At 50.8% G+C, this 16,010-nt stretch overlaps 1 protein-coding gene across 1 annotated transcript in view; it reads left to right on the forward strand.

Moving 5' to 3' along the window:
• Positions 1-16,010, forward strand: part of snd1 (staphylococcal nuclease and tudor domain containing 1) — a gene marked incomplete in the record, with an annotated part of 184,689 nt that overhangs the window by 19,993 nt on the left and 148,686 nt on the right. Inside the window, 2 exon segments of the mRNA XM_030341190.1 lie at positions 4,274-4,378; positions 13,449-13,550. Of these exon segments, the coding sequence (XP_030197050.1) occupies positions 4,274-4,378; positions 13,449-13,550 (207 nt within the window).

The raw sequence follows: 16,010 nt of genomic DNA on the forward strand, positions 1-16,010 counted from the left end.
GCAGCGTGGGCGGGAGAGCGAGGTCTTGGAATACTTTTATTAATGACATTAGTTATTATCATATATACCGCACACAATCCTGAATCGACCCGGGTCGCTTCGGTTAAAGGGGACCTATTATGCTTTTTCGACTTTTATGACCTATAAACGTTGTTATAATGATTGATTGTCATGTTTAACCATACTAAAGTGTCAAATAATGACGTACATGCATTTCGACGTATTCCCTGCTGACAGTCTGGGGTGGCTGTGCAGAGCGCTAAACACTCGGGACAACGTTTGCGATTCACATATCCGGGAAATCATCTACGTAGAGGCACTCCTGCCACGCCCCCATATGCCAGGTCAAATCTGCCCGCGCGCGCGCTTCACAGGTCTCCCGGAAGGTAACCAATCACAACGGAGTTGGGTTGGCAGGAGGGGGGCGAGGGGGCGGAGAAGGACGAAACCAAGCATTGACAGAGAATGCTGAAAGCGCCCAGATGGGAGGAAGAGTTTCCCGAAAATCTACATCGTTTTTTGTGCTGTGATTCGTGTCAGGTTGCGCTATAGGAGTCATTAATAAGAAATTAAGACCAGAAAAGTACTATAATAGGGTCTCTTTAAAGGGGACTTATTATATATTCAGTCCACTGGGTAGGCTGGTAGATAGATCTATCCAGCACAGATCTAGGTGGACACAGCCACTAGTGATGTCATATTAGGCAGATTTTCGAAACGGCTTGTAAGGCACATCTAGGTGGACACGCCCACTAGTGATGTCATAAGAGCCATATTTTCAAAACGGCTTGTGACGGCTGATCACACTCACACCTGGTGGCATGTCCTGGGACCATCTGATGTTAAAATAAGTTCTGTAATGGCTTATCCTGTGCTAGTCTCCCCCCTCTCTCCTCTCTGTGGAGAAGGGCTGCTCTGTGAGTTCAGGGGCGACCGGCCCGTCAGTCAAGGCTCGTTTACACTATCTGTCCGAGGGGACGGCGGAGGACGATGTTTCGGGATGTTTGGTCGCATCCCGGAGACGACAACGATGACGGGGGGGGGGGGGAGGAAGAAGGAGGGAGGTGACTGCCACTGTACGTTACCACGCGTGTCCCCCGGGTGGAAACCGTCCTCACATCGCACTCCGTCGAGTCGCACCGAGGAGGGAATGCGAGTCACCCGAGCCGGCTCGTTGGCGCGCGGCAGAAAGCGTTCGCAGCGGTTATCAGTCAGCCAGGCCGCGGGCCGACGGGGGCCGGCACGCCATGTGGAACACGCCCCGGCAGCGTTATTGGTTTAACTGAAAGTGAGTCGCCGGCGATCTCTCAAATTATCTCCGCTGGAGGCGGGGGGGCTAAGGAGCAGTGTATTGATGCTGCGTTTGGGGGAGGAGAGGGTTCCCCCCACGTGAGTTATGTGTGTGCTCCTGCTTCCTGCAGATAAAACTAGGCCTGCACGATTCGGGAAAATATGAATCACGATTTATTTTGCCGATCACGATTCTCTGCCACGATTTTTTTTCGCAAAAAATGTCATTTTTATTGCACACATGAACCATGAAAAGATTGATGAATTTTTAGGGTTAAAAAAAATCAATCTTTTTTTAACCCTAAAAAAAGATTGATTTATTTTGTACATATAGCAGCACATTGTCTTTAATTGCTGGCCTTTTATAACTACTGGACCAACTCCACACACCTGTAAATGAAGGCTTAAAAAAAGAAGTAGAAGTGAAAGTAATTTAAAACTTAAATCCCCACAGGGGCGAATCGAGATCGCGATTTTTCTAACGATTTATCATACAGGCCGAGTTAAAACCAAAGATAATGGGTTTGATTGACAACAAACACCCCCCCCCCCGCCCCCCCCCCCCCCTTTCTCGCGGCTACGCCTGTCGTTTTCACATTGGCTGGTCGAGGCCACTGCAGATGTCATACCGGCCTCGGCCATGTGGTGGCAGTACCCTCCCACAGCCCTCCATCTGCCAGTGTTGGAGGCCAATGAGTCATGCTGTTTCCCTTGGTCATCCCTCATGGCAGCTACTTTGCAAAGACTTCTCTGCTCCATTTTTCTACCCCCCCACCTCCCTCTCTTCCTCTCTCTATGTCTCCGTCTCCTTATCTTGCTCGCTCGCTTGCTGTGTCTGATATTCCCAATGACAACCCCCCCCCCCCCCCCCCCCCCCCATACACATGCACGCACGCACGCAGGCGCAAGCACATAAACACACATTACAGTGTTCAGTCCCCAATATAGAAACCTTCTCCTTCTTTCTTGCGATCTCATCTCTTGGTGGCGATCTCTCACCACCTCTCCCTCGTGCTAACCCCTCTAATCTCTTAATCTCTGAGATGACCCCGTCCTCTGCATCCTGATTGGTTGTTGCTTCCCCCCCGTTATCCCCACAAACGGTTAATTAAGCATTTCTGAAAGTTTATCTTTTTTGCTCTGTTCATCTCACTCCCCGACTCAATCACTCACTCACTCGCTGATTCAATGGGCTGTATGGAAAACCTACATTTACATTGCCAAAACAAGTATAATAAGATGCCTAATATACCAGATAGCAATAAATGTCATCTTCTAATGAACAGTGTCTCGCCGTGTCTCAGTCTTTCTGGTTCATCTGTCACTCTGGCTGTGCCCCGCTTTATTTTGGCTGAGCCACAGAATGTCCTCAACACAATTTGTGTAGGATGGCATCTTCCCCGGCGCGTGTTCCCGAACAAGCTTGCTCTCTCGCTCTCTCGCTCTCCCTCTCCCCCTCTCTATCTCCCCCTCTCTCTCTCTCCCCCTCTCTCTCTCTCCCCCTCTCTCTCGCTCTCTCTCTCTCCCTCTCCTCTTCTCGCTCAATCCCTCTCTCGCCCTCTCCCTCCCTCTTCTCTCTCTCTCACCCTCTCCCTCTCTCCCTCTCGCCCTCTCGCCCTCTCTCTCTCTCTCGCTCGCTCGCTCGCTCGCTCAATCTCTCTCTCTCTTCTCGCTCAATCCCTCTCTCTCTTCTCGCTCAATCCCTCTCTCTCTTCTCGCTCAATCCCTCTCTCTCTTCTCGCTCAATCCCTCTCTCTCTTCTCGCTCAATCCCTCTCGCTCTCGCTCTCGCTCTCGCTCTCGCTCTCGCTCTCGCTCTCGCTCTCTCTCTCTCTCTCTCTCTCTCTCTTCTCGCTCAATCCCTCTCTTGCCCTCTCCCTCTCCTCTTCTCGCTCAATCCCTCTCGCCTTCTTCTCTCTCCCTCTCCCTCCTTCTCTCCCTCTCGCCCTCTCTCGCCCTCTCTCCTCTTCTCGCTCAATCCCTCTCTCGCCCTCTCTCGCTCTCTCTCTCCCTCTCTCCTCTTCTCGCTCAATCCCTCTCTCGCCCTCTCCCCCCCTCTCTCCTCTTCTCGCTCAATCCCTCTCTCTCCCTCTCTCCCTCCCTCTCTCCTCTTCCCTCTCTCGCTCTCTCTCTCCCCTCTCTCCCTCTCTCCCCCCTCTCCCTCTCTCCCTCTCCCTCACAGCGGGGCCTGTCCCTCAGCCTCCCTCCAATCCGCTCTCTCCCACTCAGTTTGCTGATTGGTGCATGATGTATTTTGGCGACTGTCTTGCAGTCTATTTAGCGTGTAGGAAGGGCTAATGCCTGTCCTCTGGCCGTTGGAGCGCTGCACGTCTGGTATGTTGTTATTGTCGCGTTTCCCTCGTCTAACCCACACGGTAATGAAGGGTACGGTTAGCTGGGGATACAGCGCTACAGGCTCATCCCAAGAGGCCCCGCTAATGAAGATACGTGTGTGTTTGTGTGTGCTTATGGGAGTCGCTCGCCACCGCCGCATACAGAGACCCACATGGCACCCGGCATTGTCCTTCCGTCGTTTATATCAAACCTCCCAAGAATTGCAAACCATCGTCGACAAAGGGGAGAAGCCTCTGTTCCTCGCCAGATCAGCCTCTCACTTTACCCCGAGATCACACACACACACACACACGCACACACACACCCACCCCCCGGTTCATTTCCCTTCCACGCAAGTGTGGAACTTGTTGAGCCGTTGTTGGGTTTCGGCTTTTGATAAATATTTATCATCATTTCGCAAATGACTGTTTCTGGTTCTTTTATTTTTTTATTTTTCGCATTTCAGCACATCCCGTTATCTCCATTATTTTTAATGGCTTAGCTGTGTGTGTGTGTCATTCAGTCCGCCCCCACAAAAGAACAAACAAAACCTGCCTTATTTGAAAGAGCCCACCCGGTCACCCACACACCCACACCCTGCCACCCAGTGAGTCACACGCTCACAGCTCTCTCCCCCCCCGTCCCTCCAGGTGATGCAGGTGATCAATGCCGACGCCATCGTGGTGAAGATGAACTCTGGGGAGAACAAGACCGTCCACCTCTCCAGCATTCGTCCCCCCAGGATCGAGGGAGAGGTAACACCCGCGTGTGTGTGTGTGTGTGTGTGTGTGTGTGTGTGTGTGTGTGTGTGTGTGTGTGTGTGTGTGTGTGTGTGTGTGTGTGTGTGTGTGTGTGTGTGTGTGTGTGTGTGTGTGTGTGTGTGTCATTTCCCATTGGTCTGTACTTGCGTAAACAGTGTGTATTTGTATTGGATGTTTTTTCATTTTTGTATTGATATAGTATCTTTATTTATTTTCAACTGAATGAGCTGGCGGTTTGAAACCACTTGGTGGCGCCCTTGTGACCTGTCACACACTCACACACACATACACAGGTGGGGGTGGGGGTGAATGCAGCATTGCAGAGAACGGGCCGATCGATTCCCCCCCCCTCACCTCTACATTGCTCTGAATCACCATCACACACACACACACACACACACACACACACACACACACACACACACACACACACACACACACACACACACACACACACACACACACACACACACACACCCTGCCTAAACCTCCCACGCGTGTCTCCCTGTTGCTGTTAAGCGTCATGTTATTGATCGTCCCTCCTGACACCCCCCCCCTCCCCCCGCCCCCCTCCCCCTTTTATTCCTTTCATTGGAAACTTTTCAATCAGACTCTCTCCCTCCCTCACTTCTTTAGGCCTTTCTCTGGTTTTCTTTTCGTTCTCGCGCTACTGTAACTTCCTGTGTCACAGAGTTTATAGATGTCAATTCCCCCCCCCGCCCCTAAATCCACTGGATAATGGGAACTGCTGACTTCCTGTGAAAAAGTCTGTGACCCCTTATCCCTCCTCTTAATGGGCTACTCCAACACCCGTCTGGCCTGTAAATTGCTCAATATGGTCAAGGTGGCTGAGTTACGTTCTATAATTAAATCGACGGCCTATATTGCTTTATTCAGCATATACGACCCCGCAAGATTTTGTTTCGAGATTTGACACCCGATATTTCATAATTGGTTCTTTTCTCTTCTCTTTCATGGTTTCTTTCTTCCCCTCTCAGCGTTCTCGCTCCTGGCGTCGGCGCCAGCATCATTAAGAGAAGGCTCTGTACGGGAGCCTTCCATCACTCCGTCTCTCTGTTCTCTCTTGGGTGGATGTACAAACTTGGTCTTGTTGACCTGGTGTGTGTGTGTGTGTGTGTGTGTGTGTGTGTGTGTGTGTGTGTGGGTGTGTTTGTGTGTACAAGCTTGTGGGCACATCTCTCAAATTGCCGGTTACTTTTTCTTTCCCTTTTTACCTTGTTTTTTTGCTCTCCTGCAAATCCTCTTCAGGGCTGTCCTACTTGCATCTACTGGCTCCTTCTTTCCCCCTCTCTCTTTCTCTCTGGATCTCTCTCACTCTCACTCTCGCTCTCTGGTTCAGGCTATCTCTATCTACCTCTTAGTCTCTCGCTCATCGGCTATGACTCTCTGACTTTTGGTCTCCCTGTCTGCGTCTCTAGTCCTGTCCTTTTTTCCTGTCCGTGTCCTTATTTGTTTTGCTGGACGACTTTGCTTACCTAAGCAGAGACGTGTGTCCCCCCCCCCCCTGCCCCCGCCCACACTGTCCCTCTTACCAACCCTTCTCAGCAGACAGTTAATCATCAAGACTGATGCACTGTTGGTCTTTGTTTTCGTGTTCTTTGTGTTCAGCGTGAGCTTCTGCTGGAACAGAGCATGTGAGTGTACGGTCTGGATCCACTCGGTGGTAACCTAACCTCTCCCACCAGCATACGCTGCTGTTGGCGCTCTGGGATTGGACTACCTCATGGCTGTTTGGAGAGATCTGTTTTTTTTTTTGTAAACAGCGACGCCGGCCAAGTCTAAAACGAAACGGCGATTTGGCCGGTTTCAACATGCGTTACTATCCTGAGCGTGAAGTCTATGTAGCCCCTGACGAGGCCAAGCCGTAGGTCAAAGCAAGGTCGCGGATGCACAGTAAACTCACTTATGACATGGGTGGGAGGGGCCACGATGTCTCTTTCAGAAGGCAACAGTCATGTGTTACGCATAGATTCCATTGTAAAGGTGTGTGTGTGTGTGTGTGTGTGTGTGTGTGTGTGTGTGTGTGTGTGTGTGTGTGTGTGTGTGTGTGTGTGTGTGTGTGTGTGTGTGTGTGTGTGTGTGTGTGTGTGTGTGTGTGTGACCAGAGGGGCCTGTGAGGAGGCTGTGGTCCACACGCGGTGCTGGGGCAGACGGGGGCTGGTGTTGTGCTTTCACTCTGCGTAGGTAATAAAGTCAATAGCAGGTGAATCCAGCATTCAGCAGTCTGCGTGGGTGAGGACTTTATGAACAAGCCCTTCACGGGGCCCACCAGATGTCCTATTTGTGTGTATGGTGTGTGCACGCGGTGCGTTGGATGTGTTTGTGTGAGGCCAGGTGGGACACACTAAACGCTCTGTCCTAGTCCCCGCTTCGTTCGTTCTCTCTCTCAGCTCTCCCCCAAGCCTGTTCTTTCAGCAGCCATTGGTTGAAAATGAAGATTGACAGGAGATCGAAACCACTGGTGTTGGCCTTCACTTAAGCTGGACATCCTGCAGTCGTCTTTTCCCACATACTTCTGCCTCGCTCTCTGTCTGTGTCTCTTTCTCTGTCTTTGTATCTCTCCTTTGTCTCTGTCTCTCGGTCTCTCTATATCTCTTTTGTCTCATCCTCTTTCTCTGTCTCTAGATCTCTTCTGTCTCATCCTCTTTCTCTGTCTCATCCTATCTATCTGTCTTTAGATCTCTTGTCTCATCATCTCTCTCTGTCTCTAGATCTCTTCTGTCTCATCCTCTCTGCGTCTTTATCTCTTCTGTCTCATCCTCTCTATGCCTTTATCTCTTCTGTCTAATCATATCTATCCGTCTCTAGATCTCTTCTCTCATCCTATTTCTCTATATCTTCTGTCTTATACTCTGTCTCATCCTCTCTCCGTCTCTGTCTCTTCTCTCTCCGTCTCCCTCTGTCTCATCCTCTCTCTCTCCGTCTCTGTCTCTTCTCTCTCCGTCTCCCTCTGTCTCATCCTCTCTCTCTCCGTCTCTGTCTCTTCTCCGTCTTTCTCTCCACGGGGGCTGCGGTGTATTTTCAGGTGCGAGTTATTTTAGGCATGGTAGTTGGAGTCAGCTTTTTTTCTTATGTGCTCCTTTCTTTCACTCTCACCCCCCCCCCCCCCCCCCCCGTGCTCTCCATTCCATCCTGAGCAGGAGCTTGTGTGTGTGTGTGTGTGTGTGTTGCTTAAGCAGAGACATCGAGTCGCATGCCTCTTTGATATCGACCCATGATCGCAGTCGGGCCGATGTGGAGAACTTCAATAAGCGCCGAGTGCATATCTCGTCGTCTCTCGCCCCTTTACCCGAGTAGAGCGAGCCCGGAGCTCACTAGTAGGTAACAATGTCGCTTCTACTCGGTGACTCACTTTCTCCCACCCCCTCCAGAGTGTGTGTGTGTGTGTGTGTGTGTGTGTGTGTCAACATTTGTGTTTTGTGTTTGTTGTGTTTCAAGCACACAACGCGCGGCCTCTCAGTGCACACAGAGGTCAGCAGCCAGTGTCTGTCTGTGTGTGCGGTCACGTGTGTGCCATAGCTGTGTTGGTTATGTCGTGTGGGTTCTCAGGGGGATGTAAAGTAGGGCTAAGGACAGTGCTGACGAAGGGAGGGGGGGGGGGTGGTATGAGCAGGGACTCAGTGGGCCGTCCTGGCACGTGGTGAACGGCCGTGCAGACGGACTCCTCTAGCCACTTGCTTCTGCTCCGTCTTCTGTCGCTGTTTGTTATATTTAGACGTTCACTGCATCGCCCACCCCCCCCCCCCCCCCATTTATTTTCTTTCCCCGACTCCTTTTCCGTCTGCAGCAGATATTTTTTCCACCCTGCCTTCCAGTTGATTTCTTGTTCTCCAGCACACTGCGCCGCGTGATTAAGCGAGGCTCTGAACGCGCCAGTCATAGCAGGGTCTCGTACGCAGGTGCAGAGAGTTGGAGACGAAGACAAAAAGTACTGCTTAGGTGGTTTCCGGGGTATTTTTTTTGGCCTAAGTTTCGTAGAAGCATCGCTAAGAACACCAACACACTCTATTTTAATCCGGAAACACACGGCCGCACGGCGCCCGGCCTCACACGCAGACACACTTTACTGGAGATGGCCAGTGCACTCCACACAGACGGCAGCAAAGATCAACTGGTGGAGCCCTTATTTCACATCAGAGCACGGTCAATGGCTCGTTGCAACACGTATCGTTTCCCTGCCGCCGTTAATCTGCTTCAATCCCAACACTCTGGATCTCCACCATGTGACTGTACCCCCCCCCCCCACCACACACACACCACCAGCATGCTCTTGGCTCCTGCATGGTCCAACAGGCCTTGCTGTATTGATCAGGGCAGTGGTCGGTTTGCACACACCACAGGATTTCAACACTCTGTGGTCTGCCCAATCACCAGGGGATCGCTTCCGCTTCTCACCTTTAGATTGGATGAAAGTTTTTGCCTCCGCTTTGACTCCGGCAGTCGACATTTCATGTCGACACCAAATGAAGACATGGAAATATACCGAGTCAATCAACAAAGTAATTCATGGAGCAGGATGTGCAATTGCCTATTTTAATTGGAGACAAATTGTGTGTTTTCCTTTTTTTTTGGCCGACTCCAGAAATAGTTTCTCCACATTGCTTGGGAGAATATGCACCAAATTAACGGATAGCTCTGCTGATTATTTTGCCGGTGAGATGATTTCCATTGTTCTGATCGCAAACCCGGTGACAGCACTCGATGGTAGCGTTTGTTTTGACACTGATCACAATTGAGCCATTTGGTTCCAAGTGGAAACAATGCACAACGGAATACATCAACGTTGTAATTTGCTGTTCTTCCGTTCTTCCCACTCGACATTTTGCAGTCTACCGATGCAGCTTGCTTCCTAGACGTGCGTGAAACGCCTCGTTTGCATTCTGCAGCGCATACCTGTTGTGTCCACCTGGAGCGTTTTCAAACGTTTCTGGCGGAGAACGCCGCCTCATCAGGAGCTGACAAGTGCCCACTCCTTCGGAAGTACCATATATTATCTTTTAAGTTGATCATTGAGCAACAAGGGCCCTTCTGGTGTCTCAGGATGGAGTGAAGAAGCCATTAGAGAGAGGGCTGGCTGAAGTGGAGGGGCCTTAACTGCGACTCCATGAATAACAGCAGCCTATTGCTCTCGTGTTGGGCCACGTGTGAGATCAATGCACTGCCAGCTGACTAATAACCCACCCCTCCTATTTATTTTTTACAGCCGCCCATATCCTCTTTGCTCTTCCCTCAGGCTGCGTGTGCACTCGCTGTACCCCTGCCTCGCTGCTCTCCAGAGCCTCTTGACGCCGTTTGGTTGGTTCTTTAAAACATTAGCCAGCCGGGTCACTCTGCATAAAGCACCAAGTGTCTGAACGCTCCCAGAGAACAGTTTAACCTTAAACTAATGGACACCCTTTTTTTGTCCCGGATAAAAAGAAAATAAACCCTCATCCACATTCCGATTTTTTTTTTTAATTTGGTGCCCTGACGGATGGGAGCTCACGCTGGGTTCAGTGCTGCTGCGCTGCCATATCCTGACGGTCCTGCAACCCGCAGATCGCGCCCGACCCGCGGTGTCACTCACCCTCGCCTCCCCCGCTATTTGAGGCGTGACACATCGCTGCAGAGCCTCCAGCGCCGACTGCACCAGTTCAGTCTGGCTGCGACCGGGACTTTGTTTAAAGCCAAATCCTGTCCTGCTCGTCTCTATTTGGAGCTAGCCAATCCGCTAGTGCTAGCCTGAGTGTAGAGCTAGCCAATCCGCTAGTGCTAGCCTCTGTAGCGCAAGCCAATCCGCTAGTGCTAGCCTTGTTGTATGGTTAGCCTCGGCGTTGAACTAGCCTCATTCTAGGAATGGCCAATCAGGTAGCTCAGTATACTGCTGGTCGTCCTAGCCTGAGTGTAGAGCCAGCCAATCCGCTAGTGCTAGCCTCTGTAGAGCTACCCTCGGTGTAGAGCCAGCCAATCCGCTAGTGCTAGTTTCTGTAGAGCTACCCTCGGTGTAGAGCTAGCCAATCCGCTAGTGCTAGCTTCTGTAGAGCTAGCCTCGGTGTAGAGCTAGCCAATCCGCTAGTGCTAGCTTCTGTAGAGCTAGCCTCGGTGTAGAGCTAGCCAATCCGCTAGTGCTAGCTTCTGTAGAGCTAGCCTCGGTGTAGAGCTAGCCAATCCGCCATTAAACTGAACCACCGTGCCCTCTCCTTGGACTCCTGTTCGTTCGGGGACAAAGCCTTCAAGGCTTGAAGCGGCCCCTGGATGCTGTGCTGGACTAGTGAACGAGTCGGGGTAATCCACTCATTTGGACGTACCTTCGGGGCACTTTGCTATCAGGGTTAAGTGTAATGTCCATTTGTGTGTAGCGGTGCTTATGAAAGAAACCGGTGTTTCCCTTGTGTGTTTTGGAACACAGTGTGTTAGCCCCGCTGTGAATTATCTTGCCGTTGGAGCGGGTCGATGGTCGTTATTGATTCTCGGCCACGCTCATGCTCTTGACGCCTGCCCTTTAAAATAAAAACACTGCACTTCCATTCTTTTTCTTTTCTTTTAAACATGGCTGCCTCTTCCTCACTATTTTGGTGTTAAAAAAAAGGGCGACACTTAAATTGTCCAGGGCATGGTCGACTACAACACACGTTTCTCGCCTGCCTCTGCATTCAACTTTTTTTTTTTCTTCCAGTTTATTCCGAGGTATTCTGTCATTTTTTCCTCTCCGCCAAACTTCCATATCCTGTACTTTCGCCGTGTGACCCATTCACTGTAAATATCTTTGTGCTCTCCTCTGGGCCTTTCTCTGGGCTTCTTTGCTTTGTAGATATGGAGACTTGGGAGAAGTTGCAGGAAGGATCTCCCTACAGGTTTCTCTCTCGCTGTCTAGGATTCTCTGTCGCTACCTCTCGGTCTCTTATGGGTCTGTAAGTCTGTCTATTTCTATCTGTGTGCCTGTCTATTCTCGCTCTGCCTCCCCTCTCCGTCTCTCTGTATGCGACTGTCTCTCTGCCTCCCACCCTCTCTCTCTCTCTCTGTGTCTCCACTCTTCCTGGCTCTAATTGGCACGCAGAGCTGACATTTAAACTCTCCGCCCTCCCAGACACGTTGCCCACATCCACCATGAAGCGCCTCATCAGCTCCAAATGATTTCTACTTGTGTGTTTTTAGTCCTTTTCTGTTTCCTCCCCTTTCAAATTCCTCACCTCATCCTGTTCTGGAGACGGCGCTCACTTGACCAACTGTGCATCTGTGAAGAAACCCCCCCCCCCCCCAGTAGTCAAGATTGAGGAATAGCGCCATGGTGTTAACAAATTGTGTGTGTGTGTGTGTGTGTGTGTGTGTGTGTGTGTTATTAGTTTTCTGTTCTAATGGGGCCCTCAAGTTAAGCTATATCCGGTCCAAAATGGTAGGTTTTCGTGGGTGGGTGTGCACACGGACACACATACGGGCCCACACACATGGCGCCGAAAGCCATCCTCGTAGTAGTGCATTAAGGCACAAAATGGAAGGTCCCCCCCCCCCCCCCCCCCTTACAATCCTCCCACTCAGTGGTAGTAATGCAACCCCTGGACAGTAAGCCTCATTGGACACAAAATGGAGGCCAGGGGCTTTAGGGTAGGCTTGGTGTGTGTGTGGGGGGCACCGTGCTGCACCACTGACCCTCCTGGCGCACTGGGAGGAAGCGGCCGTATGCGCTCACACTAATGCAACGGCACAAATGGATCTCGAACGCGCACGCGCACACACAGACGCACACTCATCCCCTGAGTCTCCCTGCTTCGATCCATCTGCTCAGCTGTGTGTGTGGGTGGGTGGGCAGGTTTCTGGAGGAGAGGGAGCTGGAAGAGGCGGTGGGTGTTTTTTTTATCATATATTTATTCTTTAGTTGCATGCGAGTGCTACAGACAATAATGGAGGAGTAGGGGGGAGGCACTTGGGGCGTGAACTCCCAAGCATTGTCACTCGTCGCCTCGTTCTGCCCGTTAACACCTGTCAATTATCCTGCTCCCACTTCCACGTCTTTTCTTGTTCTTCCTGCCCCCTCAAAGTGTGTGTGTGAGAGCAACTGGGAGAGATAAAAATACCATAAGAACTCAAAGCCTCCTTTGAAAATGTAAATGGCTTCTATTTGTGTACCTTCAGCTTGTAGTCCGGGACCAGACTTCCTATTGAGGAGGAACGTGCGCGTTTGTGTGCGTGTTTGTGTATCTGTTGTTGCTTCTACCGTGTTAAGCTATATGCATATGTGCGCACATGGTGTTGGCTCTCGCTCTGTTTCATGTCTGCGATGCACAACATGTGCGCCTGTCTGACCGTGTGTACCTGCCCTCTTTGTTGTGTTAATCATCTTGCTTCCACGGAAACTAAGGGAACTACCTATCGTAGGTGTGTGTGTGTGTGTGTGTGTGTGTGTCTGTCTGTCTTATTGATCCTGCCCACTGTCAAGTTTGAAGCCAGCTAGATTTAGTCTTGTGGCTCTTTAATGAATGTCTGTGTTGTTGGGTATGAACGGTAAACAATGCGCCTTCCTTGTTTGGTTTCTAACCTCCCCACCAATCCTCTCTCCCCTCTGCTCGTCCGCCACCCTCCTCTCCCCCCCTCTCCTCCCTCCCTCTCCCCCCCTCTCCTCCCTCCCTCTCCCCCCCTCTCCGTCCTCCTCTCCTCCCTCTTTCTCCATCCTCCTCTCCTCCCTCCCCCTCCCCCCCTCTCCGTCCTCCTCTCCTCCCCCCCTCTCCATCCTCCTCTCCTCCCCCCCTCTCATCCTCCTCTCCCTCCCCCTCTCCTCCCTCTCTCTCCCCCCTCTCCATCCTCCTCTCCTCCCTCCCCCTCTCCTCCCTCTCTCTCCCCCCTCTCCATCCTCCTCTCCTCCCTCCCCCTCTCCTCCCTCCCTCTCCATCCTCCTCTCCTCCCTCCCCCTCTCCTCCCTCTCTCTCCCCCCTCTCCATCCTCCTCTCCTCCCTCCCCCTCTCCTCCCTCCCTCTCCATCCTACTCTCCTCCCTCCCCCTCTCCTCCCTCTCTCTCCCCCCTCTCCATCCTCCTCTCCTCCCTCCCTCTCCTCCCTCCCTCTGCCTGCAGGAGAAGAACAAAGACAAAGACAAGCGTTTCCGTCCCCTCTACGACATCCCCTACATGTTTGAGGCCCGCGAGTTCATGAGGAAGAAGCTCATCGGCAAGAAGGTAAGGAACATGTAGACAAACGTATACAGTCTGTGTACGTCAATATACGCACCAGAATAGAATCCTGCAGCTCTGTTGACAAGCAGCATTATTGCCTACGCCGGTAATGGGTTTTTGCGCAAACAAACGAATACCAACAACCTCACACACGCAAACACGAACACACACAAACACACACAGAACACACACCTGACCACACAAGTACATGCCAAACAAAGCCACTGTAGCTCCAGAGTCCTCCGTTCTTCTTCAATACATGTCAATACATGTGTGATGTTTATAGAGCCGTAAAACCAAACAACCAACCAATTAGGCCGTGATTGGCACGAGGGCGGGGCCTCAGCGGTCCACGAGGGCGGGGGCTGTGGTGCTGGTTTCAGACGCCGCCCGGCCTCCCATGGATTCCCCTCAGTGCTTACCGAGGCAGCGCGGGAACGCAGACCGGAGCGCGGTCGGGAACGGAACGCCGACCGGAGCGCGGCCACGGCAGAACCAGTGGCCCGGAATGTAACAGCTGTGGTTTCATGACGCTCCGGCGACTGGTTCCACTCCTCGCCCCCTGTTTTCTGAGCCTCGATATTCACATTCCTCAATGAATATCGCTCTGGCCTTGGCTGTGCAGAGGCTGACTTCCACACAAAGGGACGAAGAAAGATTAAAATTGTATTCGTTGTTCACAAAACTCCTTCCAATCGGAGTGCTCGCTTTGATTTTGCCAAGTCCTGTTGGAAGTCAGGCAAAAACATATTCTAATCGGAGCAAAGCCTTCTGTGCAGATTTCCCTTCATCGTTTGACATAGTTATTCAGTCTATTTAGGATCAAATTCCATATTGTTTGATAAGCTCCGTAGATTACAACCCTTTCCTTCTGTTCGGCAGATTGTGGCACTCCTTGTTCTCATTGGTCCTCTCATTTGAAACATTATGGTGAAGTCTTTCAATTGGCTCGAGGCCAGGCCAATCTGTAGTGAGATAGAGTGTGATGCTCGTAAAATACTTATTTTTCCAGCTCTATAAAAATAAATCGAGCTGGAAAACAAACTATTTTAACGTTCACGTAGGTTGGTTAACAACGTTGGGTTGGTTGTTAACAATACATCTACTGATGCACAGGCTTGGACACATCATCAGTGTTTCCTGGAGTCACTGGGTGTTTCGGGTCTTACAACAGACACCCTCCTCCAGGCGAACCGACGAGGCTGATCAGACTGTGTCCAAATATAATATAATTATCATAGTGTTCTTCCTGGGTAATTTGACACCCCGTAGATCTACCTCATCCTATTCAATCAACCAGTTCCCCTTTTAAACATAGATGTTAATCATCCCTTCTTTGTTCTATACCTGATTACAGTAACTGCGCTCATCAGCCTCCTTATAATTACATAAAACATCGGCCAGCCCCACACGAAAACCCGCCCCCCCCCCACCCAACGACCCAGTCCAATGGAGAAACGCCCCATCATGGAATCGTCTGGAAGTAAAACACGTAGAAAAACGGCTTTCGATTTCCCATTGTATTTTCGGTGTTCTCATTTCTCCAAACACCTTTTTAATTTGCCAGGGAGAGAGAGCTGGCGAGAGAGAGTTAGAGACTACTCCATAGCTGATTAGTATTGAATGTGGGTGTCCCAAGTGTGTGCTTGTATGCGTTTTGAAGTGAGTTAGGTTTAAGTGGAGTGGCTGCACTCCCATCCAAACCAGTCGACACACACACACACACACACACACACACACACACACACACACACACACACATATGAACATTCAGACACATGCACTCTCTCTCCCACAGTGAGGGCTTTTGTGATGTTGTTCCCTGCCCTCGTCATTATTATTGATTTTCGAGTTTTTTGTTTTGTTGCGTAGGGGGCCGGTAAACTAGAACCATTAAGGACCAGGTGAAAATCAATAAAAGTAGCTCAGTCAAATAATGTACTAAACGTCGAGCAATGAATGACAATATGTATTTATGTAAAAACAACACATAAAACTAGCCTTGACGATTTGTCTTTCAACTCTTTTACGGTGTAAAAGTTTTGCCAAACGAGTAAAGCGCTCATAAAGCCACAGAAGTACGGACTAATACATTTTGGTTGGATAAGCACACACGGAAATACATAGTGTAGTCCTTCTCCAGTGGCTGGTTTGGGGTTTGGGGGGGGTGCATGCAGTAGTTCTGATGAAGTCCGCTTTGAGCCCTCGGAGTCCAGCAGAATCGACTCCCGAGGCTCTGCGTTCATTGTTGCTAAGACACGGGGCCGGAGCTAATAATACATCCCTCCTTTCAGAAATGACTTTTTTTTTTACACTCCAACTCTCCGGCATGATTGCAGAGCCTCAAAAACTATGATTATGTGTTGGAAGTTGCAGGCTGCACCCCGCGGCTGCCTTGGCAACAAGGGATGAGGAAAAACAAAAAACGGGTAACCCAAGGCCAAAACCGATCAGGGCTCCGCG

This window comes from Gadus morhua, chromosome 19, assembly GCF_902167405.1.
Source record: "Gadus morhua chromosome 19, gadMor3.0, whole genome shotgun sequence".
In the NCBI taxonomy this organism is placed as follows: domain Eukaryota; kingdom Metazoa; phylum Chordata; class Actinopteri; order Gadiformes; family Gadidae; genus Gadus; species Gadus morhua.